We start from the raw sequence: 27,492 nt of genomic DNA on the forward strand, positions 1-27,492 counted from the left end.
GGGCTCCACCTCTAAATGGGCACCAAAATAGCATTGGGAATATCATGATTGCTCACCAGCAGGCCAGTGCCATTCACTTCAGTTCCTGGAGAGATTCTGCTCAACTGATCCACACTTATCACTTCCCACAAATGAAACAGGTGCATCCTTCAGGAGAAGGAAATAACAGATAGGGAATCGAGTGTGTTGCTGAGCTGGGTGGGAGGAAAGGAGCAAAGAGAGATGACGATAGCACCAAACCTGATCTTTGCAAAGGGTGCTAATACGCTTACAGCTGGCCCAAATTACTCAACAGCATGGGCAGGAGCAGCGCCAGGGTTTTTAGCGCCCTAGGCAGGGGTCCTTCCGCGCTCCCGGTCGTTGTCGGCAATTCTGCAGCGGGGGGTTCCTTCTGTGCTCCCGGTCTTCGGGGCACTTTGGTGGCGGGTCCTGGAGCGAGTGAAGGACCTGCCGCAGAATTGCCGCCGAAGACCCGGAGCACGGAAGGACCCTCCACCGTCGAATTGCCGCCCCCCCAAATCCTGGTGCCCTAGGCGACCACCTAGGTCGCCTAAATGGAAGCGCCAGCCCTGAGCATGGGATAAAGAGGGAATGAGAATTCTTCCTTGTCCTTCGCTAAAAGAGGGGGGAAAGAATAAAATTCCCATCCAGCCTTCTCCCTTCCTGTACTCATTGCATTACATATTCTATCCTAACCCTATTTTTACTTGATTCAAATACTGAGCTGATATCAGCACCACTTGTGTTGTCAATCTCTTCTCCAAAACACTTTCCACCCAGTGTTAATTTTCTTATAAATTGGCTGGGAATTTGAGTGTGTTGAGCAGGTAAATGTACAGTCAGTGCCTCCACACTAGGAACAAAGATGTTTCCTAACCTCTTGTTAGCTAAAATGCAGTAACAAACATAAGGTAAATTCCTAATGAAGACAAGGCAGTTTGTAGGGGTGAGTCTAGGGTTTACCTTCACTTGCTAACATGTTACAAGCCTTTTCCTCACTATGATTTTACATACTTTCGCTTACATCTGTTAGCTAACACATGGTCAGAACACACCTTTTTCTTAATAAAGACAAGGTATTAATGTTAATTGGAGTAGCTCAGAAAAGTTTATAAACATTCCAGAGCATGTGGGCAGATACCTGAGTCCATCTGAAAAAGGAACTTGCCCAGGACACTCCCAGATATAAAATCTCTTCAGAAACATTCTTTATGAACATTCATATTTAGCACAGTATCTGTAATGTGAGACACAAGATTAGGTACTTCTTAAAAAATCTTTGCAATTGTTTAAAAATAAATTGCTTCAATGGCTTAGAGACACAATTGCTACAAGGAGACATAGTCATAGCAGGAAACTAGTAATGTGGAGACAGATACCATTCCTGACTGCCACTGACTTGCAACCTTACCTTTGACACAATGCCTAACCCTTTTATGCTGTACTCTTCAAATGTGTTAAAAATGGGGATTTTTACTCACCTTTGTAAAGCACTTTTGAGTGGCTGTGGTGAAAGGAGCTATATAACTGCAAAGCATTATTTACTATGTAAGACCTTGATTTCAGAGCAGCTTCTCCTACATACTGGGAGAGAGAGCCCTTGACTGTCAGTATTGACCATTTAAACTCTGACATTTGTAATAAGTCCTATGGAAAAAAGAGCACACACAGCTGAGCTTCTGAGAGTTTTTGCTATGTATTAACAGGAAATAGAGATAATTTGTCATACAGTATTTTTAATCTCTGCAAATGAACTTCTTCTTCGCGTGCTTGTTCACGTCCATTCCACATTAGGTGTGCGCGCGCCGCGTGCACGGACGTTGGAAACTTTTTTCCTTAGCGGCTGCCGTCGGGTCGGCAGGGGAGCCCCCTAGAGTGGCGCCTCTATGCTGCTGCATATATACCCCTGCCGACCCGACTCCCCTTCAGTTCCTTCTTACTGTCCGTGCTGCCGTTGGAACAACTCTTTCGCTCGCTTGTGAGTGATCCCTTAGCACAGTTGTAGCAGTTATCAGTGGTTAGCAGATATCTGTAGTTAATAGTTACCAGTAGTTAGCACTTCTTTATAGTACATAGTTAAGCTTCCTTTGTTTTAGGTGTCTGGAAGTTGTTTCCAGCACCAGCCCTGGCCCAAGGGTTTAAAGCTTGTGCCATGTGCCGCAAGCCTATGCCAATCAGTGATCCCCACGACTCGTGTCTCCGCTATTTGGGGGAATCGCACCAGATTGAGCGCTGCAAGATCTGTAAGGCTTTTAAGCCAAGAACAAAGAAAGAAAGAGACTTTCGCCTCAAGCAGTTACTCATGGAGGCCGCGCTGCAACCTACGGCCTCGGACCATCCGGCTTCAGTGCCGGCGTCCTCGGTGTGGAGTGCCCTGGCATCAGTCCGTGATCTGGCACCGGTGGGGCACCGTAAGCATGTGGCACCAAGGCAACAGGACAAGCCCCAGCACCGCTCGACCTCTCCAGTATGGTTGAAGGGGCGGCCTAAAGGCGATAGAGGGCGCTCCCCACATAAAAGGTGGCGCCTTCCAAGGGACCGAGCACTCAGAGGGGCAGTGCGGCCCCAGGACATACACTGGCACCGGTGGCTTCGGCGCCACAGGGCCCATTGAGCCCCGGGCTAAGTGGGTTGACCGCAGAAGAAGGGCTGGAAGACATCCTAGAACAGCCCTCCACCCCAGACACCTTTGAGGTAGCAAAAGACCTCATCGAGCTGTTGGTGGCAAGCCCCCTCCCTGGCAAGGAGAAGCCTCCAGCACCATCACCAAGGGTGCCATCCAGAGGCAAGCCAGCAATGGTGCACCGCTCGAGGTTACCGCCCCGGCACTGCTCCCGGTCGAGCTCAGCCTCTGTGGACTCCCAGTTACCTTTGGCTCAGCGGGACTCGATGGCACTGGAACTGAGCCAGCACACGGCACCGGCTCTGCCAGCGCACCGTCACTAAGCCGTCACTGAGGGGACATAAGGCAGCAGTCCCCGGCCCCGGGCAGAAGGCAGCGATCCCGGTCCTGAGAACATCGGTACCGATCCCGGTCCCAGTTGGTGAGGAGCCACTCTCCAGCCTCCCAATGGCACTGTGCCATGGCACCGCCTTGGCCTTTGAGGTCGGCATCCTCGGAATCCAACGTTGATTCAGGCCGATCCAGCTATGCCTGCAGGGCACCGGCTAGCAGGGAGCCCTAGACCATGTGGCATCCCCAATGGGGCCTGCCAGGACAATGGCCCTTTTGGACACCATGGGCCTATCATCAGCAGCAAGGGACCTCCTCCAGAGCTTCAAGGTCCGGCTATTCGGTGCATTGGTCCTGGTCCCCACGCAGACACCCCTCTGCACCCAAGGAGGCTACAGTATCCACGCCGCCAGACGCTTCTCCGGAACACCAGCGAGCGGAAGCGGCACCGAGCCCGGGGCCGTCCCGGGGACAATCAACCAGGCAGGGCTCGGACATGCCCCCGCCTATGATGAGGAGCAAGAAGAGCAGGTGGAGGAAGCACAGCAGGCCCTCACCTCCTCATCGTCCCCAGACGAAGCTGTGGTGGGCACGGCGGTGTCGGGGCCTCCCCCAATTGACCACAGGGCAGATCAGGAGCTGCTCCGCAGGGTCGCCCAGAACTTGGACCTACAGGCGGAGGAAGCGGTGGAGCAGGAGGATCCTCTGGTGGCCATCCTAAGCCCTAAAGGCCCCTCCAGAATTGCACTCCCGCTTATAAAGACAATTCAGTCTAACTACAAGACAGTCTGGCAAACCCCAGCCTCTAGCGCACCGACGGCAAGGGGGGGTGGAGAGGAAGTACTTCGCCCCCTCCAAGGAATACGACTTCCTATTTTGTCATCCGGCCCCCTGTTCGCTGGTCGTCTCAGCTGTGAATGAACGGGAGCGTCATGGCCAGCAAGCCCCGGCTCCCAAGGCCAAGGAGGCTAAATGTTTGGACCTCTTCGGAAGGAAGATCAGCTCCTCTGGGGGCCTCCAATTAAGGATTGCGAACCAGCAGGCGATCCTAAACAGGCACAATTTTAATTCCTGGGCAGCAGTTTCCAAATTTAAAGACTCCTTGCCCCAGGGTTCTCAACCTGAGTTCACGGCCTTCGTGGAAGAGGGAAAGGCAGTTGCCAAGACCTCTTTACAGGCCTCTCCGGACTCGGGAGACGCAGCAGCCAGAACAATTGCCTCAGGTGTGGTGATGAGGCACTCAGCGTTGCTTCAGGCTTTCTGCCAGAGGTCCAGAACACCACTGAGGACCTCCCCTTCAAAGGGTCAGGCCTCTTTTCCGACCAGGTGGATGCCAGGCTGCATAGCCTTAAAGACTCCCGGGCAACCCTCAAGTCATTAAGAATGCACACCCCAGCGACTCAGAGGAAGCCATTCAAGCCCCAACCGTTGCAGCAACGGCAGTACCAGCCTCGCCCTAGGCAGGAGCCTTATCACAGGAGGGGCAGAGACAACAGACGCAGGCGGAATAACATGCCTAATCAGGGCCAGGGCAAGCCCCAGCCTGGCAACAAGCAGGGGTTTTGAAGGTGCGCTCGAGGACAGAGTACCAACCCAGCTCCTGGATCCTTCCCCATGTTTCCTGGACCACTTATCCCACTTCTACCAGGCGTGGTCCCGTATAATGTCGGACTGTTGGGTCTTGCACACGGTACAAGTGGGTTACACACTACAGTTCTCCTCCTTCCCTCCTACCCACCCCCCTCCCCCATCCCTCTTCAGGGACCCTTCTCACGAGCAACTCCTTATGCAGGAGGTACCGTCGCTCTTAGAGACAGAGCAGTGGAGGAAGTCCCTCAGTAATTAAGGGGGAAGGGGTTTTACTCCCGTTATTTTCTCATCCCAAAGGCAAAGGGGGGCCTTCAGCCCATTTTAGATCTTTGCGGGCTCAACAAGTTCTTAGTCAAGGTCCGCTTCCGCATGGTCTCCCTAAGCACTATTATCCTGTCTCTGGATCCGGGGGATTGGTACGTTGCCTTCGACATGAAAGATGCATACTTTCACATCACTATTTAACCCGCTCACCGGCAGTTTCTGCGGTTCGCCATAAACCAGTACCATTACCAGTTTGCGGTCCTCCCGTTCGGCCTGGGGGCAGCCCCCCACATGTTCACGAAATGCATGTCAGTAGTGGCAGCCTTTCTGCAAAAGAGGAGAATACGGGTATACCTATACCTCGCTGATTGGCTCCTCGTGGGTTGGTCCGAAGAGGAGATCTGCTCCCATGTGACGGTGGCTCTGGATGCGTTCTGCAGGCTGGGTCTTCTCGTCAATATGCCCAAGTCTTCCCTGATATCAATGCAAAGGCTGGAGTTCATCGGGGCACTGCTGGACTCAGTGCAGGCGCAAGCGAGCCTCCCAGAATCCAGATTCCTGGCCATCCAGCCTGTCATAGACTCGATGCTAAGGTTCCCCACTACTACGGCCAGATGCTGCCTGCAGCTCCTGGGGCACATGGCGGCGTGCACTCACATAGTCAAATACGCTCGACTACGGCTCAGGACTTTACAAGTGTGGCTTGCCCGGTTGTATCGCCCAGGCAGAGATCCCCTAGACCTTGTTGTGACGGTTCCGGCCCAGGTGTTGGACTCCCTGTGAAGGTGGCTCAGTTGGCCAGTAGTATGCGAGGGTATCCCCTTCGCCGCACCGCAGCCTGCTCTGATGCTGGTGACAGACACGTCAGACCTCAGCTGGGGAGCTCACTTAGGGGACCTAAGAACACAGGGTTTGTGGTCCAAGGCCGAGGTGTCTCTCCACATCAATGTGAAGGAGCTCAGGGCGGTTCGTCTAGCCTGCCAAACCTTTCACGCTATGCTGGAAGGTCACAGAATGACAGTTCTGACAGACAACACCACCGCCGTGTTTTATATAAACAAGCAGGGTGAAGCCTGCTCCTCTCCCATCTGCCGAGAGGCCCTTCTCCTGTGGGACTTTTGTGTAGCCTGCTCCATCCATCTCATAGCATCATACCTCCCGGGAGAACGAAACAAGCTAGCGGACAGCCTCAGCAGGTCGTACTGCATGCACGAGTGGTCGATGAGATCGGACATCTTGCAATCAGTCTCCCAGAAGTGGGGGTTTCCCCAAATGGATCTCTTTGCCACATGGAAAAACAGCCAATGTCCGCAGTTTTGCTCTTTCCAGAACCACAGTCCGGGCTTGGTCGCAGACACATTTGCGATCCCTTGGAGCGGGACTCTGAAGTACGCCTTTCCTCTGCTCCCGCTCATCCACAGAGTCCTCCTCAAAGTTCACAGGGACAGGGCGATGATAATTTTGATCGCCCCGGCTTGGCCTTGTCAGCACTGGTTTACAATCCTGCTAGAGCTGTCAGTGGCCGCCCCGATTGCCCTGCCCCTGCACCGGGATCTCATCACGCAGGACTGCGGGCGCCTGCTCCACCTGGATCTGCAGTCTCTGCATCTAGTGGCATGGAAGCTCTCTGGCTAAACACTATGGAGAGCCAGTGCTCTCTTCCGGTACGACAGATTCTCTTTGGCAGTAGGAAACCGTCCACTAGGGCAGCCTACCTAGCCAAGTGGAAAAGATTTTCCTGCTGGTGTGAGTCTAAGCAGATACAGCCACTCCAGGCCACTATTCCAGTTGTCCTAGACTACCTCCTGTACCTCAAGCATCAGAGTCTCGCTCCTTCTTCAATCAGAGTGCATCTAGCTGCCATATCGGTGTTCCACCCAGGGGAATCCGGATGCTCTGTATTTTCTAACCCCATGGTGGTGCGGTTCCTCAAGGGACTGGAGAGAGTGTTCCCCAACTCACGCCCGCCGGTCTCTCCCTGGAACCTTAATCTGGTCCTTTCCAAGCTTATGGGGCTCCCATTCGAGCCCCTGGCCTCTTGCTCTCTCCTTCACCCCTCCTGGAACGTGGCGTTCCTGGTGGCCATTACATCAGCGAGAAGGGTGTCCGAGTTGAGGGCCCTAACCTCAGAGCCTCCTTATATAGTTTTTTATAAGGACAAAGTGCAACTCAGGCCACACCCTAAATTCCTCCCTAAAATAGTCTCACGGGACATTTGTTTGCCAGTGTTCTTTCCCAAACCACACACGGACCCGAGTCATCGTAGGCTGCACACTCTGGATGTCCGAAGGCCCTGGTGTTCTATTTAGAGCGAACGAAACCTTTCCGCAAGTCAACGCAGTTGTTTGTCGCCATAGCTGATAGAATTAAATGGCTACCGGTCTCGGCGCAACGTATATCATCGTGGATTCTGGACTGCATACGCGCGTGCTACGAGGTCGCCACGGTTCCAGCCCCGGCAATCACGGCTCACTCGACGAGGGCACAAGCGTCCTCAACAGCTTTTTTGGCACACGTCCCGATCCAGGAGATCTGTAAAGCAGCCACCTGTCATCAGTGCACAAATTCACAGCCCACTACACAGTCAACCAGCAGGCCAGAGATGACGCGGCCGTTAGCAGGGCTGTTCTTCAATCAATTGCTCCATGACTCCTACCCTCCTCCTATGGTAAGCTTGTGAGTCACCTAATGTGGAATGGACGTGAACAAGCACTCGAAGAAGAAAAACGGTTACCTACCTTTCGTAACTGTTGTTCTTCGAGATGTGTTGTTCACATCCATTACACTTCCCACCCTCCTTCCCTTCTGTCAAAGTCTCCAGCAAGAAGGAACTGAAGGGGGGTCGGGTCGGCCGGGGTATATATGCACCAGCATAGAGGTGCCACTCTAGGGGGCTCCCCTGCCGACCCGACAGGAGCTGCTAAGGGAAAAAGTTTCCGACGTCCATGCACGCAGCGCACGCACACCTAATGTGGAATGGATGTGAACAACACATCTCGAAGAACAACAGTTACGAAAGGTAGGTAACCGTTTTTTTTTTTTTCATATGCATTGGTGCCATTTCAGACCCCACCTTTTATCTTCTATCTCAGGTTGAATTTTACATCTAAAAAATTATTTGATTGTCTGGACTAAATAATTCTTCCTTTACTTGACAGGGAGAGTATGTGTCCTGTCTCTTGTCTCTGCTTCGTCAGATGTCAGACACTCATTTTCAACATTTATTGGACAACTTCCAGAGCAAGGATGAGCTAAAGGTAGGACATAACTTCATGGTTTTTAGAAGCAGCTATTAAATATTAACCTCAGAAATCAGATAGATGACAATGCAGAAAGTGTTTTCACTTATTCTGCTGAACATCCACATTCACTATAGATATAGTCACTATTTGTTTCATATACTTAGTTTATTATTATTAGAGAAAAGGATGGTCCAGTGGTTAGGGCACTAGCCTAGGAGGTGGGAGTCCCTACCTCCAGCCCAGGCTTCCTATGTGACCTTGAACAAACCACCGAAGGTATGTCTACACTGCAAAGAAAAACCCATGGTGCTGAATCTCAGAGCCTGGTTCCATTGACTTGGGCTCATGGGACTCGGATTGCAGGGCTAAAAATAGCAGTGTAGACATTCACACTTGGGCTGGAGCTGAGGGGGAGGGTCTCAGACCCTGGGCTCCAGTCCGAGCAGGAACATCTAAACTGCTATTTTTAGCCTGGAAGCTCAAGTTCTGCAAGCCCAAATCTGTTGACCCAGGCTCTGAGACTGCTGCAGGTTTTTCTCTGCATTGTAGACATTCCCAGAATCTCTCTAGTATGTCTACACTGCAGCTCGGAGGTGTGATTCCCAGTGTGGGTAGACAGACTCACGCTAGCTCAACTTGAATTAGTGGAGTATGGATAGTGTGGCACTAGCAGTGGCTTAGGGTAGCTGCCCAAGTGGAAGCCTGCCCAACCCTTTGGGTCTGCGCTCAAGTGACTAGCCCAAGCCAGTGCCGCAATTTCCACACTGCTATTTTTAGTGTGCTAGCATGAATCTGTCTACCCACACTGGGAATAACACCTCTCAGCTGCAGTTAGTTAGCACTTCCTTACCTCGTGGCAGTGGTGTGAGGATAAATACATTAAAGATAGCAAGGTGTTCAAATCATATGGTAATAGGGAGCAGATAAATACCTGGGATAGATATCATTATGGTACTTTGTGGAACATAGCCTGAACTACAGACTAGTAGTCTGTACAGACTAGAAAATCCAAAGTAGTTTATTCTGTAACCTATTGAAGGGCATGGAATATACATAGGAACTCATTTAAGAAAAGGTTTGAAGTTTGTTCTTATGTCAAAAGATAATTATATTCCAAGGCTGACTTTTGCATACCAAGCAGAGAAAAGTCAACAGCAAATTTATTCTTGGTTTGTTGGAGTATTGGCCAGCCTAATCCACCTGGTGTGCTTCGACAAGCACCCCAAATTCCCTTTTGTGAGTGGTGACCTAAATCATAGCTACTAGTGGCCAAGAGAGAGTTGCTTAGTACACATTTTATGTACCCTCACTGGTGGCTTCCCAACCATCATCTGCTTTGAGGTGTCCATCTCAAAGCGAGAGAAGCCTACCTGTTACCTTCACATCTTTATGAAGGCAGCATGTCTCAGACCACAGTAAATGGCTGTGAAGTGCAGAATAACTTCAAGAAGCAATACATAAATCTGATGGAAGTAACAGTCATGCTGTCACTTTCCTTTCACAGTATGATGATGGGATTACATACAAAATGTTTTTGTGGCTAGTGTGACAGCTCAGTAATAGAGTGAATAGTAATACCAAACTGACACCATGGTAGAAACCTGTTAAAGCACTGAACAAACAAGGTGGAACAGGATCTGAAGCTCTTTTGGAAGAGGTTGTCAACTTCCAATTATTGTATATAACAATGAAAATGTATCCTGAGAAAGGCTGGGAGGCTCAGAGATATAGACTTTGGGATAACAGAGCCTCTTACCTCTAGGTGGCTAGGTTGAATGGAGCACAAATTGGTAGTGATCTAAAGTTGACTTTTGATGACTTCTTCAATAGTCCACATGATAAGAGTTGGCACTCTTATACTGAGTCTTAAGGAGATATGGAATATACATAAGAGTAGAGCTTGTTGAAAATTTTTGTGGAATTTTTTAACAGAAAATGTTGGTTTCATCATAATTGAAATATTTCTGAAAAAGTTGTCAGTTTTGATCAAATTTCAAAACAAACAAATATCATTTCAGATTTCCAAATTTTGCTTTGGGATTTGAATTTTTGCTTTGGAAATTCCAAAATTTCATTTTGAATTCTATTTTATTTGTACCTGTTTTTATTGTTACATTATTTTTACATTATTTTATGTCAGTAGCATTGCACATTATGCACTGTAGCTACTGACTCATAATATTATATAATAGTTTAAATATTCTATTTTAATATATATTTTATTTTTAAAATCATTAAGGGCAGCTACTAAGATGTTTCAGTCAGTACTAAGAAGCAGCTGCCTTTAATGATATTTACTACATCTACATGTAATGAAATAATATTAAATGTAATAAAAATTAAAAAATCAAATCAAATCAAATTTGAAACAAAGTTTTGAAATTCCGGAACAAAAAACAAGCTTCCAAAACAAAACTGAGAAATCCAAAATGAAATTTCAAAATTAATGTCTTCCAAAACTGTATTTTGGGGAGTGAGGGGGGGAAGAATTTCGGGTAATTAGGAAATTTCAGAAATATTTGTTTTCTATCTGAATCAGAAAAAAGGAATTTTGAATTTCCCACAAACCAGAAATTCAAAGTTTTAACCATCTCTATTGAGGAGTTCACTTAAGAAAAGTTTTGAAGTTGTTCTCACCTGACATCACAAATATCACTATCACAGCTGGCAATCTTCTTGATAGTCTCAGTAAAAAGACCTGTGATTAAATTGGCTATGGAGATAGAGATGGAACTATCTTGGTATAACAACAATAATGTATACCCCTTGTATGGGTTAAGAGATGATTACTATCACCGTTATATAAAAGTGAAAAATGAGGCAGATAGTGACTCGCTAAGTGATTTATTCAGAGTCAAAAGGTAAGTCATTGGCAGAGCCAGGATTTGATCTCAGGAGTTTTTCCTCAATCCTTTGCTCAGGACTACATCACAGACACAGTCTGTCTCTCTCTCTCTCTCTCTCTCTCTCTCTGAAGTGGTCCTTCTGGAAACAGACATCTGGGTGGTATGCCTTTAGCAAGTCCTTTCTTCATCATAAATGGGATCTTATATTACCATATTACATAACCTATAAAAGATTTTTTTTTAATTTTATGACAGGGGTGCATAGAACCATGAAAACATACCCTTTTAAATATAAATTAAATAAATAACAATTCCTCCAAAAGGCACACTGGGAACTCAGACCAGAATTCTGCATGACACTATTGAAATGTCATATGGAATAAAGTAAAATGAAGTTCTGCATTGTAAGCTTTAAAATATAGGAGAATGTACCTGCTGAAAACAACTGTATCTGCCTCATTCCCATATATGCTGCTTCCATGTTTTGAGCTATGTAGCGTAGTGACACACAGGGATCAAGCAAGGAAAACATAATTAGCTTAATTGTCTTGGCTGTGGCTAGGAAAGTACATTTGCCTACAGCTGCCACTGCTTATTATTCTCTTCTTTCTGTGTATTAGGAGTTCCTGCTGAAGATTTTCTGTGTGTTTCGAAACCTGATGAAGATGAGTGTCTTTCCTCGGGACTGGATGGTGATGAGGTTGCTCACCAGCAAGTGAGTGAGGACATGTTTAAAGCACTGAAAGTTTGTATGAAAACTCTGTGGATGCTCTAAATTAGGGCTTCTCAATCCCAGAGAAACAGTGTGTTTTAGTGGACTGAGGGATGGGACTCCAGGCAGGAACTCCTCCTGAGTACTAATCCTGGTTCTGCAAAGTTACTTAAGCTATCAGGGCCAAATTAGGGCTTTTGTCAATGAATGATCACTTGCATGTACAAGTTTTACATGCTACCAGTGGGCACTCATACTATATAGTTAATACTATAAACTTGTTTTTTTTCCCACAAAAACCAAGTGCAAATAGGCTTCCTGTATGTAAATTCTATCATTTATGCACACAAGTGATAGTGAGCTAAAATGATCTGCCCAAAGTTGGTCACATATGGAGTATATTTACTCCTTTGTACATCTGCCCCTTTGTCTGTTTTCCCATCTGTAAAATTTAGGTAATTGCTTTGCTTAGGTCCATTGCTTTGAAGACAGGCAACACTCTTTAAGTGTCGAGTAGAACTAGATACCAATTCCGGTTATCTATGACTGTATCCACAAGTATCCCTCAAATCCTTCCCTGACTGAGGGAGGCATGGTTTCCTCTTGCCATGGGCTAGATGCACTTCGTCAATAGTCTGAGGTGCAAGGAGTGACAACCAAGTTACTGAAATGGAAGGAGCTTCTAAGGAATATATAGCACTTGAATATATAGTGCTTGTGGTCTTAATTTTCCTTTTACCTACATTGTTACCTCTCTGTCTTCATTGTGTCTCAATTTAATAAACAGCAACAAAACTCACCAAGGAGTTTGTGCCTGGTGCACTGCCTTGGGCTACTGCTCCTGGCAGTACCAGCATCCCTATTGGTTCTAAAACTGCTCTTTGGGTGAAAGACCAGAGCAACTCAGCTTAGATCAGTGGTGGACTCAATTTTTTTTAGAAAAGGAGGGGCAGACCACAGTCCTTAAACCAGATGACAAAGTATCAGATTGAAATCATTATTTTTTTGATTATGCAGTTGACATTTGGGCTTGAATGTATTTAGTTTTGTTTTTTATTTTTGCCTTGTCAAGCTTTTTCTGTTGTTTTTAGGAGGTAGCAGCAGCAGGCTGAGAGCCAGGATTATACCCAGAGGCTGGGATTATGTACTAGTGTCCCATTTTATTAGCTAACCTAACTGTAGCATCACAGTTGACTAACTGAACTACTGCCGGGGTCCATATTGCAAGATGATGTCATGGACCTCTTCCTGAAGGCTGATTGGTCAGCTGTGGTGTTGTATGCTCTATGAGTTCACAGTGCTAATGAGAAGTGAAAGAAGTGGCTTTAGATGTTGTAGACCCCCAGGTTACATGCTGTACTGTAGAAAAAGAGAAATCCATATAAAGTAAAATGACCTGGTTACCTAGATAGCCTGATCCTGCTGGCACCACTTAGCTGGAAATCTCTTCAAGTTGAAATAAAGTGCATTTATCAATGTCACTGAAAGTATCACATGAATGAGATGCTGAGCTTTAGCCTATTACTTTTTTATACCAAAGCAAATTAGACTTTGTTAATTCTTGCATGTTGTTACATGATTTATTCCCATTTAATTAAAGGCTTTTATGCACCTACAAAAAAAGTAAGTTTCCCAGTGAACCCAGAGTTTACAAAATATTAACAAAAATGTACAGAGGAGATCAATTTACAGCAAAGTCCAAAAACTGTAGAGGATTGTGCCTCCCTGAAAAATTCTGCCTTTTTTATTAAAGAAATGCACAGAAACAAAAATAAGTAAAAAGAACAGGAGACTAACTAAGGTGCCACAAGTACTCCTGCTGCTACTCTGAAAAAAATAAGTAAGTTATTTTTGTTCCTTTATTTATTAACTGCAGTAATGGACTTTTGAAAATAAACTCAAGAATTACAAAGATACTCTTCCGTTTCCAAAATCTACAATATTTTAGGAAAACATATTTGTGAATTCTGCCTTGCATTATTTAATATGAAGTTTTGTTTAAAAAAAAAAACACAGTGACCTTTATGGTGCTATCTAGAAATTACTGCATAAAGAAAGAGTGCCAAAATGCATTTTGAAATATAACAGAAACCACCAGTGCTCAGAGCTACTCAAAGACTCTTTGAATGTGATTTGTACTGCAGATTGAAAAGGATCTTTTTTTTTAATTATAGTATCATAGTTACGACAGTCCAGTACCTGTCCTCTGCCCTGCACAAGAACTTCACAGAAACAGACTTTGATTTTAAGGTAAGGTTTGAAATCTGGAAAATTTCATGACATCCTTTAAAACCAGCAGCAATGCAGGAACAGCGGCTACTCTATGTTAATGGATTATGTTCACTATGTTTGTTGGCTCAGAAAATAAACTAGCTGATACAGTCATCAAACTCTGCTGAGGCTTTGACTGAACTGGGAAATCCCAGAAGAGCAAAAGCATTATGAATTCTAAGGGTTTGAAAAGTGAGACCGCTTGCATTGGCTAAAGTCAAGAATGTATAGTGTCTAATGTAATTCAAAGCACACTCTATGGTGTGGTTTAGGGGTATGAAAAAGTGTTCACTAGGAATATTTGAAACTACCAAACTTATTTCACTTTTGGCTTAAGGCAGAGTTGAATTCAGGTGTCAAGAGGTGAAAGGCCTATGTCTGAAGCCCCAGCACTGCCTTGCTGCTGGGTTCTTTTAATTGTCATTCCCTCCAGTATTTGTATAATTCCTGGGACTGATTTAACTTATTTTATTATTACATCTGGTTTATTTAGACATAATTATATATTTTCCTCTGACTTAAGGTGGAACAACCTGATGCCTTCTGTAAAATGTATGCATGGCATGTATGTTTGTGTTCAGAACTTGTTCTGCCTTTGGACTAACATGTGTTTAATTTCCTTCCTGTTTTCTAGGTGTGGAACTCCTATTTCAGCTTGGCAGTTCTGTTTATAAACCAGCCAAGCCTGCAGCTAGAAACTGTCACTCCAGCTAAGAGAAAGAAGATTCTGGACAAGTAAGAATATGATCTCCTTGCCTCCGAAACTCTGATTTTTTCCATCACCTCAAAAGTAGGACATATGTTTTTATCACAAACTCCCATACATTACAGGCAGTGGGAGGATTTGCCCCAGAAAAATCATAAGTAGAGATCATAGGACAATTATTCAATAATTAGATGAATCCCTTGATGTTCTTAAAAAGTATAACCTTGGTTTACATATTAATTTAATTGCATTAGATCACCAACTTGCTGCATTTTGTCCCATTAAGGGGTTGTGTCTATGCCGTCTCTTTCAGATATGGTGACATGCGAGTGATGATGGCATATGAGTTATTCAGCATGTGGCAGAACCTGGGTATGTCTCTCTGTCTCCTGTTCTCCTCCTAATCACCAAAACTAAAGTTGTCTATGAATTGCATTACTAATATTCAGCTTTAGTGGTGTAAAACCACAGCACTCATGCTGGGTCTGATAGTTTCTTCAGGAATTTTCAACTAAAAAAAATGAGTTTCTGCATAGCTCCATGGTGATATTTTTCTCATTTGAAATAACTCATTTCTATGAATTTGAATACTTTACTCTCAAAATCTTGTAGGGAATGGTTTCAACAGCTTTTCTTTGGTATTCCCAGATGATGTACTGCATTAGCATTTGGAAATCCCTGCTATTGTGCTGCAATCTAGTCTAGTATTTGAAATACGCTTCTACACTCTTGACTTTAATCTGGTCTATGTTGGCACAGCTGAAACTAAACCTTTCCAGCTGTGTCCAATTTCATCCATTTGGAAATGGTACAACAGAACAAGTCAGGGTGATGCAGAATTCTAAAAGTGCACAGTTAGCGATCATGTACAGACGTGACATGCAGTAAAGTGCATATTTATGAGTGCTGTATTAATGTGTCTAATAAGCATGATAACAAATTCTCTGATACTGGTTTAAAAAAACAAAAGTTTGCCCACAATTATGCAATATTTTTTACACCAGTTGTAATAGACTTACATTTCTGTAAGTCATTTGAATTTGTACCACATGATATTTGATTAAGACACTGGAATGTTACTAAATCAACACAGCATATATTGAATGTACTAAAACTAGCTAACTGATCACTCACAAAATGTGATTGTAAATGGGGAATCATAATCAAGCAAGTGTGTTCTTAGTGGAGCCCCTCAGGGATCATTTATTGTCCCTATGCTATTTAACATATTTATCGGTCTGGGAAGAGTACATACAATCATTCCTGGTAAAGTTTGTAGATGACACAAAGATTGGGTGAGTAGTAAATAATGAAGAGAATAAGTCACTGCTACAGAATGATCTGGATCACTTGGTAAACTGGACGCAAGCAACAAATAAGCTTTCAATGTGGCTACATATAAAATCCTACATCTAGGAACAAAGAATGTAGGCCTTACTTTTAGGATGGGGAGATTCTGTCCTGGCAAGCAGTGACTCCAAAAAGGACTTGGGGGTCATGGTGGATAATCAGCTGAACAAGATCTCCCAGAGTAAAGCTATGGCCAAAAGCGCTAATGTGTTTCTTGATTATAAAAGAACAGGGAATGTTGAATAGGAGTAGAGGGGTTATTTTACCTCTATATTTGGCACAAGTGCAACCGCTACTGGAATATAGTGCCCATTTCTGGTTTCCAAAATTCATGAAAGACATTGATATTGGAAAGGATTCAGAGAAGAGACACAAAAATGATGAGAGGATTGAAAACATGCCATATAGTGAAGAACTCAAGGAGCTCAATCTGTTAGCTTAACAAAGACAATATTAAGGGGTGACTTGATCTCAGTCTATAAGAATCTATGTATGGAACAGGTAATAGAGGGCTCTTCAATCTGGCAGACAAAGATATAACAAGATCTAATGGCTGGAAATTGCAGCTAGACAAATTCACCCTAGAAATAAGCCATACATTTTTAACAGTGAGGGTATTATCCATTGGAACAACTTACCAAGGGTTGTGGTGGATTCTCCGTCACTGCCAATTTTAAAATCAAGATTGGATGTTTTTCTGAATGATATTGTCTAGTTCAAACAGGAATTAATTCAGGGAAATCCTATGGCCTGTGTTATACATGAGGTTCGATTAGATGATAACAATGATCCCTTCTGGCCTTCAGGGGTAGGAGGTTTGTATAATTTTTGGTGGTGCCCAGAACGGGTCCAAGTCCCACCTTTCCCCCCCCCCACACACACACACACCTGTCTAAGGCTCTGAGATGGAGTTTGGGTGCTAGGTGCAGGCTCTGGGCTGGGTGTTGGGGTGCAGGAGGGGGTTTGGAGTGCAGGCTCTAGGAGAGAATTTGGGTACGGGATGGGTGTGGGCTCTGGATGCAGGCTTTGGGCTTGGACAGTGGGTTGGGGTGCAGAAGATGGTGTGGGAGGGGATGTTGGGGTCCCAAACATTGGTGGAGCCGGGCCCCCCGGGCCCTGAATTTGCTGGAGCCCAGGCACTATGGACCCATACAACTCGCCGCCCCTGCTGGCTTTATAATCTACAAAATTATGAATTGTGCTTATTTCTGATCTAAATAACATCTTCTGGTTGAAGTGAGCTGGGGTGCAGTCTAGCATCTTATGGCTTGTGCCACATCACATTGGCATGGAATGTATCACATTGACTCCACTGTATTAGTTATGTTAGAAACACACTTTGCTTCTCATTATTTGTCTGAAAAGCAGATAGCAATATTTATGAAATTGTTAACAGGCTTAAACAAATGTCACATGCAGCTTAAAAGACAAAATCCAGTACTTCTAAATTGTAATCATCTGGATCATGATTTTGAGGAACATACCAAACTTTATGCTTCACATACACAATGACAGAAAAGATATGAGTTTTAATATTGCAGCGTTAATGACATATGCTCCCCTAGGGATTAAAAGTTACTATCTATCTCTTTAAATCAAAATCATTCTTTTCTGCTTTTCCTGATTTATTTATTTCTCTCTTCCTACCCCTGCCTTTTTGCAATTGTGGGACCACCTAAGAGGCTGATTAATTTACTAGAGGAAAACCTCCAATATGTAGGTGTATGTTGGATTCCCAATTTAACCTGAAAGATAATTTTGGGGAGAAATGATATCTCAAAACAATATTACCCTATCAGTGTGTTTTGGTTTTTTTTCCAGATAATTTTGTTTTATTTACTAAAGTTTCACAGTGGAAGCACACTATAAAAGCAATTGCTAACAATGCTGTATATTCCTGCTACTTAGAGGTGACACTGTTTGGTTCGAAGTCAAGGTTCTTATCCATTTGATTGCAAATTTCACACCACTGAGGTTAAGGAACTCTAAAAAGTCTAAAGGACATGTAGCTGATCCATTAAATACTATTGCCACAGTTCCTTTGAAAAAGCCCTTTCTTCTTAGGAGCCCGAGCCTCCAAAACAGCAGTGGAATCTCTCAATCTTCTCTGGCAGAATTAATGCATGCTGGCGCATAAAGGTGGAGCAGCTATTGAATGAGTTTCCCTGTAGGATCTGCGGTTTCTGCTAAATGTAAAGATTAATTAATGTAAAGATAACCAGGCAGACTTTGCCATGGAAAATGGAAAACTTAAAGTACCATTAATTCGATAATTTTTGGAGAAAGAACCTGTTTGCTTCTTCAAGCTTAATTCAGGGACAGGTTACATGTGTCTTTACCAAAGAGTCTCACCTTTTTCTCAGCCAGGGCTGGCTCTAGGCACTAGCCGACCAAGCATGTGCTTGGGGCGGCAGCTCAGAAGGGGCAGCCAATGTTGGGGTGACGGGGGGCGCTCGAAGGTTTTTTTTTGTTTGTTTGTTTTTGTTTCAGTCGGGCAGCATGGGGGTGTTTCGGCAGCGCGGTGCTGGGGGAGCAGGGGTTTGGGCGGCCCGGTGCGGCGCTCGGGGATTTGGGCAGCCCGGCGCAGAGTGGGGGTTTGCGTGGCCTGGCCCGGTGCGGCGCTGGGGGGGGGGGGCGGGGGGTTTGGGAGGCGGGGGGCCGGGGGGGGTGGGGGGGCGCGCGGCTGGGGGGGGGGGGGGGTACGGTGGCCCGGCGCAGCGCTGGGGCGGGAGTTTGAGTGGCCCGGCGCTCCTGGGATTTGTGCGGCCCGGCCCGGCGCTGGGGGTGGGAGTTTCGACGGCCCGGCACAGCGCTCGGGGGGAGGGGGGGAGTGTCGACGGCGCAGCGCTTGGGGGGGAGGGTGTTACGGCAGGGCGGCACTTTTCTTTTTTGCCTGGGGCGGCAAAAGAGTTAGAGCTGGCCCTGTTCTGAGCAAGGAATGATAAAAAAAGGAAGGCTTTCATTAAATATAAATTGCTTTGTGTTGCCCAGGTGAACATAAAATTCACTTTATTCCGGGAATGATTGGCCCCTTTCTTGGTGTCACGCTGGTCCCACAGACAGAGGTCCGCAACATCATGATCCCCATCTTTCATGACATGATGGACTGGGAGCAGAGGAAAAATGGCAACTTCAAACAGGTGAAATGGTTTTCCAGGCTCTTGCTCTATCCTCTATGTTGTTCTTCTCTTCTGTAACACTGTACTAGAAGTACTACTAGTTTGTTTCTGAATTTGAGGGAGCTGTTGATGTAGATAGATAGATCTTAAGTAAAAAGTGACATCCTTTACAACACTGCTACCAAAGTCCCACCATTATATGAACATTTCTATAAGGCATTTTCCAAGTAGCCATTTCTCCTATTAATACAGAACACAGTGTTGTACTCACTGCACAGGGAGCAAGGGAAAGTGGATTCTCCTTCCTAATGGTAAAAACACTGGAAGCTTGCTAAACCATATATGATGAGGTAGGTATTCTAGTGCTTGTAGTGGTTTACTCCTATTCCTGGCCCTGCTGCCAACTTTCTGTATGAGCTTGGGTTAGTCACGTAGCACCAGATTTGTAAAGGTATTTAGATGCCTAAAGATGAATGAGTGCCTAGTGGAATTTTCAAAAGCATCTAGATGCCTAACTCAAATCAGTGGTAATCAGGTACTATAGGGTCTCCTGAAAACCCACTAGGAGCACATTTGCCTCTTTAGTTGTCGAAATACCTTTAATCTGGCCTTCAGGCTAAATTTTCAAAAAAGTGTCCACTAATTTTCTGTGTCTCAGTTTCTGGATACCTAGCTTGATGCCTGAGGCCTTGTTTTCAGAATTGCTGAGCACCTGCTGCTCATTGACTTCCTTTGGAATTGTGAGCAAATCAGGCTCTAAATGTCTCAAATTGGGAAAGTTAGTTTCAACATGTTAGCTTTAACCTCTCTGTGCCTCAGTTTTCCCATCGGTACAGTGAGTATCATGTGATTAATAAAAATGCATACAGTGCTTTGAAATCTTTGGATGAAATACCCTGTATGGCTTTATGTGCATTGAGACTTTTTAACAATTTTCCTACCATTGGCCTATCAAAAGTGCATCTCCACAGATGCTAGCTACAATGAAAGTGTAGCCTGATGTCTGGTTTTGTGTCTTTTAAAGTATGAACCCTCTGAGGCAGGCATTGTCTTATCTGTGGGACATATCTTGCAAACACTTAAGCACATGCTTGACTTCAAGCCCATGAGTAAACCCATTAATCTCAATATTTACTAATACATGCTTACTCATGATAATAATAATGTTTTTAGGGTTTTGTTTATTGTTGTGATTACTATTTACTAACAAAAATCTACATTTTGTAGTAACGGGCATCCACTTTAAAGAAGAGGGGGAAAAAATCAATAAAGGCACATTGCATTGAATGTAAAGAAATACCACTTTACACTCTAAAGGGAATTACCTGCAAAAGGCTACGTTCTCCTCCTTGCTCTTCTTTATGGCAACTGACCCATGTCATATTAAAGTGTATCGTTATGGTCAGAAACTAAACTGAAAATGTGAACCTTGTTAATACACATACCTATTCTCTGTGACTCTTCTGGATCTTAGGCTAGTGGCACAAATAAACGTTTTCTGCTCTGAGTACTGCAAAGCCAATATGCTGAAATGGTGGAAGAGCAAATGTATTTTATTCTGTCTCATGATCCATCAACAAAATTGTCAAGTGAGTTATGATTCCAGAATCTTTGTTAGTGATAGCTAAAGCAAGAAAAAGCACTGCTTAGAGCTTTCCCTAACTTGGCGTATTATTATTATGTATCACAATTAAAAAGAATGATCAGTTGGGTGAACAATAAACCATTCCCCCCTCTCCCTGCTTTGAGCCTTTGGCTTCCTGCTCCCTGCTTCTGCTCTCCTGGAAGGTTTCATTCCTGGTGACAATAACCTCTGCTCGAGATTAGGGCGCTTACCTCAGAGCCTCCCTATACGGTGTTTTACAAAGACAAGGTCCAGCTGTGACCGCACCCAGCTTTCCTGCCCAAGGTAACTTCACAGTTTCATACAAGCCTGGACATATACTTACCTATCTTCTTTCCAAAATCTCATAAGTCAGAAGAGGAGCACAAATTACACACTCTGGATGTCAGGAGTGCAATAGCTTTTTACATTGAAAGGACCAAGCTATTCCGTAAGTCGACGCAGTTGTTCGTCGCGGTGGCGGCGAAAAGTCTTCCAGTGTCTGCCCAGAGAATTCCGTCATGGATCACCACCTGCATCCATTTCTGCTATGATCTGGTGAAAGTGCTTCCACCGGCGATTGTAACCGCCCACTCGACTAGGGCACAAGCCTCGGCAGCAGCCTTCCTGGCCCAAGTGCCGATTCAAGATATCTGCAGGGCCACTGCTTGGTCGTCCATCCACACATTTACATCTCATTACGCACTTACCCAGCAGGTTCATGCCGATGCTGGTTTTGGTAGACCAGTGTTGCAAGCCACACAACTGTGAACTCCAAGGATACTGCCTATGAGTCACCTAGGCCTGGTCTACACTGAGGGGGTGGGATCGATCTAAGTTATGCAACTTCAGCTACCTGAATAACGTAGCTGAAGTTGATGTCCTTAGATCTACTTACCGCAGTGTCTTCACTGCGGTAGGTCGACTGCTGACGCTCCCCCGTCGACTCTGCCTACATTTCTCGCTCCGGTGGAGTACCAGAGTCGACGGGACAGCGCTCGGCAGTCGATTTATCGCATCTTCACTAGACGCGATAAGTCAACCCCCACTGGATCAATCGCTCCAGAGGTAAGTGTAGACATGCCCCTAGAATGGAATTGACATGAGCAAGCACTCAAAGAAGAAAAACAGTTACCTACCTTTTGTAACTGTTGTTGTTTGAGATGTGTTGTTCATGTCCATTCCATTATCTGACCTCCTACCCCTCTGTCGGAGTTGCCGGCAAGAAGGAAATGAGAGGGTGTAGGGCCAGTGTACCTCGCCAGTAGATTAGTGCAGACCCTCTGAGGCACACGCCTTGCGTCAAGAACTCCGGGACCAGCCCCGATCCCAGGACCGATCAGACATGAGAGACTGACGATCGCCGGGCCGTCATGGCCCACCTCCAAAAGGAAGGTTGCCCTACTTAGGACAATCCTCCCGGCAACCGGCCTGTAATAACTCCCAGTCCCGTTCGGGTTGCCCACCGAGGCCCAGCAGTCTATGCAGTACCTGCCCTTCGACAGCCGGGCCCTATTTGCAGAGCAAACAGACAGCAAATTGCATGGCTTCAAGGACTCCCACACCACCCTGAAAACCCTGGGTCTCTACATCCCAGCCCCGGCATGTAAGCAGTTCAAACCGCAGCAGCCACATGGCCAGGGGAGCCGGCCTTGGCAGGACCAGCCCCATAAATGAGCCAAGGGCTACAAGCACTGCCCGAGCCACCGGCGTCCACCCTTTGCCCAGTCGGGCTCGACCCATAATAAGCAGGGGGCCAAACGGTCATTTTGAGGGTGCACCCTTGGGCGACCTACCAGACTATTCCCCAGATCCATCTTTCCCAGTGTTCTCCTACCGCCTTTCCCTCTTCCTCCCTGCCTGGACGGCTATAATCTCGGACATAAGGGTCCTCAGCACTGTGGAACAGGGTTATACCCTCCAGTTCCTTTCTACCCTCCCCTTCCCACCCGCCTTCCCCATCCCTCTTCAGAGACCCCTCTCATGAGAATCTCCTCGCGCAGAAGGTAAAGAGGTTGCTACAGCTGGATGTGGTGGAAGAAGTTCCTCTTGAGCACGGGAACAAGGGGTTCTATTCCTGGTACTTTTTAATCCCAAAGGCTGAGGGTGGTCTATGGCCCATCTTGGACCTGCGAGACTTCAACAGGTACTTAAAGAAGCTAAAGTTCCGCATGGCCTCTCTAGCTTCTATTATCCCCTCCCTGGATCCGGGAGACTGGTATGCCACCCTCAACTCGAAGGACGCATACTTCCATATAGTGATCTTTCAAGGACACAGATGCTTCCTCCGGTTTACGGTGGGGCCCCACCACTACCAGTTTGTGGTCCTCTCATTTGGCCTGGCAACAGCACCGAGGGTGTTCACCAAGTGCATGTTGGTGGTAACAGCTTACCTCAGGCGCCGAGGTATCCAGATCTACCCGTACCTCGATGACTGGCTCGTCAAGGGCAGCTCCAGGTCTAAAGTCCAAAGGGATGTCGCGGTGCTTCACTATGTGCCCTCTCTGGGTCTACTAGTAAAACACAAAAAGTCGATGTTAGTGCCAGTGCAGAGGAGAGAGTTCATCAGAGCATTCCTCGACTCGACCTGCACCAGGGTGTTCCTGCCACTGGAAAGGTTCCACGCGTTGATGAACCACATCGCGGAAATCTCTGCATTCCCTCTGACTACAGCCAGGATCTGTCTGCACCTGCTGGGCCACATGGAAGCGTGCACTTATGTGGTCCGCCATGACTGGCTCTGGATGCGGCCCCTGCAACAGGGGCTGGCGATGGTCTATTCCTAGTCCCGAGACCTCCTGGAAAAGATCATTACTCTTCCCCAGACGATTTTTACCTCGCTGCAGTGGTGGACCAACCGCAGAACAGTCCTGGAAGGTGTTCTGTTCGACAACCCTCCCCACTCCATCGAGTTGGTGTCAGATGCTTCAGACCTCAGCAGGGGGGGCACATATCAGTGTTCTCCAGACTTGGGATGTGGTCCCCGGATGAAGCATACTTACACATAAACATCAAAGAGCTCTGAGCAGTCCAGCTGACATGCGGAGTCTTGCCCCACCTTTCGAGCAAGTTGGTACGAGTCCTAACCGACAACACAGCCTCAATGTTCTACATCAACAGGCAAGGGGGAGCGTGCTCGTCGGCTCTCTGTCAGGAGGCGCTCTGTCTATGGGACTTCTGCATCAGCCACGAGATCCACCTGGAAGCTTGTCACCTTCCCAACATCAGAATTACGCTGGCGGACCAGCTCAGCAGGGCTTCTCCTCTCACCACAAGTGGTCACTCCATCCAGACGTAGCCTGCATGGTCTTCCAAAGGTGGGGAACTCCCCAAGTGGACCTGTTCGCTACCAGACAGAACAGGAATTGCCACTGTTTTTTTTCTCAGCAAGGTCTGAGCAATGGCTCCCTCTCCAACGCCTTCCTCCTGTCATGGTCAGGGAGCCTGCCCCTATGCGTTCCCTCCGATTCTATTCATCAGCAGGGCCCTGGCAAAGATCAAGAGAGACAAGGCGCAGGTCGTCATGATTTCCCCGACGTGGCCTCGCCAGCACTGGTTCAGCATGCTTATGAGCCTGTCAGTGGCTCCTCCCTGGCCCCTGCCCAACTGACCGGACCTGCTGTCACAGGACCATGGTCGACTCCTGTACCCCAACCTCACGTCCCTCCACTTCTCAGCATTGATGCTGCATGGCTGAACTCGGAGGAGCAGACCTGTTCAGAAGGAGTCCAACAGGTCCTCCTGGAAAGTAGGAAGCTCTCAATTAGACTGACTTACCTGGCCAAGTGGACGAGGGGTTCCGCCGCCGCCAATTGTCAGAGCCCACTCAGTGAGAGGGCAAGCATTTTTGTCCTCCTTCAAGGCTCACATCCCTATCCAGGACATCTGTAGAGCTGCAATGTGGTCCTCTGTTCACACGTTTACCACTCATTATGCCATCACTCAGCAGGCCAGGAACGACGCTGTTTCGGCAGAGCTGTGTTGTAATCTACACGTCAGTGAACTTCCACCCATCTCCAGGGGTACTGCTTGGGAGTCACCTAATATGGAATGGACATGAACAAGCACTCAAAGAAGAAAAGACAATTACCTTTTCCGTAACTGGTGTTCTTCGAAATGTGTTGCTTATGTCCATTCCATGACCCACCCTCCTTCCCCACTGTCGGAGTTTCTGGCAAGAAGGAACTGAGGGTTGGGGGAGCCAGTGGCACCCCTTATACCGCGCCATGCGAGCGCCACCCCAAAGGGCGCCAGAGCCGGTCCCCTATGGATACTATTGAGGGAAAAACTTGCAGAACCAGTGCATGTGTGAGCACACACACCTAATACGGAATGGACATGAGCAATACATCTTGAAGAACACCAGTTACGGAAAAGGTAACTGTCTTTTACGAAAGGTAGGTAACCAGTTTTTTTTCCCTCTTACTGACAGGTAGGACAGGGTAAGATTCTACTTGATACATTCGTTTATAGAAAATCCATATCTAGGTATTGATAAAAAACAAAGAAAGTGGATGACAAGGACTCCTGTAAGAAACAAAAAAGCCAATCTCCACAGGGAAGCCCATTTTACCCCTCTGCTCAGCAAGAGGATAATTGAGCTCTGTAGTCCACCTCTTCCACTGACCCATCTGAGGCCAGTTGTTTCACTGAATCCACTGAGCCATTGGTTTGTAGATTTGAAAGGGGTCTGTTTAATTATTACAGATGCTTTTTTATATCAGGACAGAAATCATCCATCCATAAAATCAGGCAACTTGCAGAGCATAAGAAATTATCCATGAAACACAATCTCAGCCTTCTTGATGTTTGAAATTTACCTTCTCTGCAAACACAGTTAATTTTTAACCCATCATTTCTCCCTGATCCAGGTGGAAGCTGAATTGATTGATAAGCTGGACAGCTTGGTATCAGAAGGAAAAGGAGATGAGAACTACAGGGAGCTCTTCAGTCTACTGTAAGCAATGCCAGTCTCCCTTTATCTTGCATGTTACAGGGTCACCTTAGAAGGCTTGGTGAAATTTCAATGTAATGATCCATTGTAAAGTACCAGCAACGGAAGTGGCCTCCCTCAGAACACAGTAATGTACAGGGACTTTTGACAGGTTATCAACACATGGGCCACAAATCAGAGAGAAGGCTATGGAAAAGCTTGCCATCCCTTTTACGCTGACAAGAATATAAAAATATATTTTTGTATCTTTCATGCAATAAAATCTAGTATTGATGCTGCATAGGTTACAGTATCCAGTGTGCCAAGTGATTTCCAAGTTCCTATCACAGACACACTAGACAAGCCAGTTTTCAGCTTTGTGACATCACTATGTGAAATCATAGTCTTCAGACTGTTCAGAGAGCCAGCTAAACAATCAAGCAGTTCAAACCTGTTTTGGAGCATCTAGGATTTCCCTCCATTTTCTCCCTTTGCTTACCTTGCTCTTGAAGGTCATACATTAATTGAAAGTTGGAAACTGCTCCCTCCAAAGCCTGTCAGTTCACAGCATTTCCAGTCCCTTCCAACCCAAGAAACAATAATGATAGTAGGAGGCTAACCTGAAATCTTAAGATCTGACCCTCCCACATTGTTGGTGCTGATCTGTGTGTCCAAGTCTGATTTTCAAATGCCTCCCTTGTTGGAGGCTGATCTTGGTTTGAAGGCATATATTGTGACCCACTCTGATCACCACTGAGTTAAATCTTGACTCTTTAATTGATCCAGTGGTCCCTCTGAGATCAGTAACAGAATACAGGGCAAATTTTCAGAAGGATCTCAATCCAGTCTCCATTTATGTGCATGCAGCTTGATGTATACAAACATCTACATGCATTTTTGGTGCACCAACACCTCTGGATGGAAATTATAGAATTTACTTGTTCACACCAATCATTTTGGGTATGCGGGTAAATCTATAACCTGTGCACCTTTATGTTAATACACAGAAAGTATGCACTTGTATTTGAGTGCACACAAATGGAAACCACTTTTTGGAAGTTTGGCTCCATCAGTGTACATGCAAAAATGGCAAATACATTTGAAAAGAAAATAATGGAAAATTCGTTTTTCTTTTTATTTACCTGGCAAGAACTATGTTCTGTGTTTCCCTTGCTTCGGCTGATGATATCTCTGATAACAGTTGTGATGCAAGATGTTGAACTGGGATTGCTCATTAGAGACCAGAATTTAACAGTTTAACTGAAGAGATAAAATGTGTTACAGTGGGTTTAGGCTCCTTCCCAGTCACAGCTTTCCATTGCTATAAGCAGCTACCATTAGCAGCTTGAGAACCAATTTTTGTTACGTGCAGTGTTCTCTTTCCTATGTTTGAAACAGTATTGTGGTGGAAATTTTACCTTTTGCTGCCAATTCCATCTTTTCTTGTCTTTGCTTCCTGCTGCATGGAGTAGAACCCAGCTCTTTGGGCCCTACCCCAGGTAAGACTGTAATTCTGTCAGTCTTCTGTATGAGAGAGAAAGAAAGTTGCTCCTGGCTCCCTCCAGGATCTATACCGTTTCCAGGAAAGCCTCATATGCTGCCTCTTCATTTCCAAACAGCCTGCTGGAGAAGATTGAACAAGAGACATGGCGGGAGACTGGCATCTCTTTTGTTACATCAGTTACTCGCCTCATGGAGCGTCTCCTTGACTACAGGTATCTGGTCACAGCAGTAAAGTGTTCTGAGTATAAGTATTCTAGGATTCTGCAAGAAGGGTGTACAGAATTAGTAATGTACCAAATTCTTTTTGTATAGAGAACTGTTTTGTATTGGTTTTAAAGCAGTCAGTTAATTCGGTGCTGTGGAGTAATGTGAGTGCAACCATTACACAGAACTGTTGGTT

The 27,492-nt window shown here is 45.9% G+C and overlaps 1 protein-coding gene across 1 annotated transcript in view; it reads left to right on the forward strand.

Annotated features, from left to right (window-relative positions):
* The window catches only part of DOCK3 (dedicator of cytokinesis 3), a 335,434-nt gene that overhangs the window by 219,840 nt on the left and 88,102 nt on the right, over positions 1-27,492 (forward strand). The window contains exons 22-30 of the mRNA XM_034775725.1: positions 7,966-8,064; positions 11,516-11,610; positions 13,782-13,857; positions 14,513-14,613; positions 14,898-14,956; positions 18,926-19,074; positions 25,528-25,613; positions 27,062-27,088; positions 27,209-27,304. Of these exons, the coding sequence (XP_034631616.1) occupies positions 7,966-8,064; positions 11,516-11,610; positions 13,782-13,857; positions 14,513-14,613; positions 14,898-14,956; positions 18,926-19,074; positions 25,528-25,613; positions 27,062-27,088; positions 27,209-27,304 (788 nt within the window). The remainder of the gene's footprint in view (positions 1-7,965; positions 8,065-11,515; positions 11,611-13,781; positions 13,858-14,512; positions 14,614-14,897; positions 14,957-18,925; positions 19,075-25,527; positions 25,614-27,061; positions 27,089-27,208; positions 27,305-27,492) is intronic.

Source organism: Trachemys scripta, chromosome 7, assembly GCF_013100865.1.
Source record: "Trachemys scripta elegans isolate TJP31775 chromosome 7, CAS_Tse_1.0, whole genome shotgun sequence".
In the NCBI taxonomy this organism is placed as follows: domain Eukaryota; kingdom Metazoa; phylum Chordata; order Testudines; family Emydidae; genus Trachemys; species Trachemys scripta.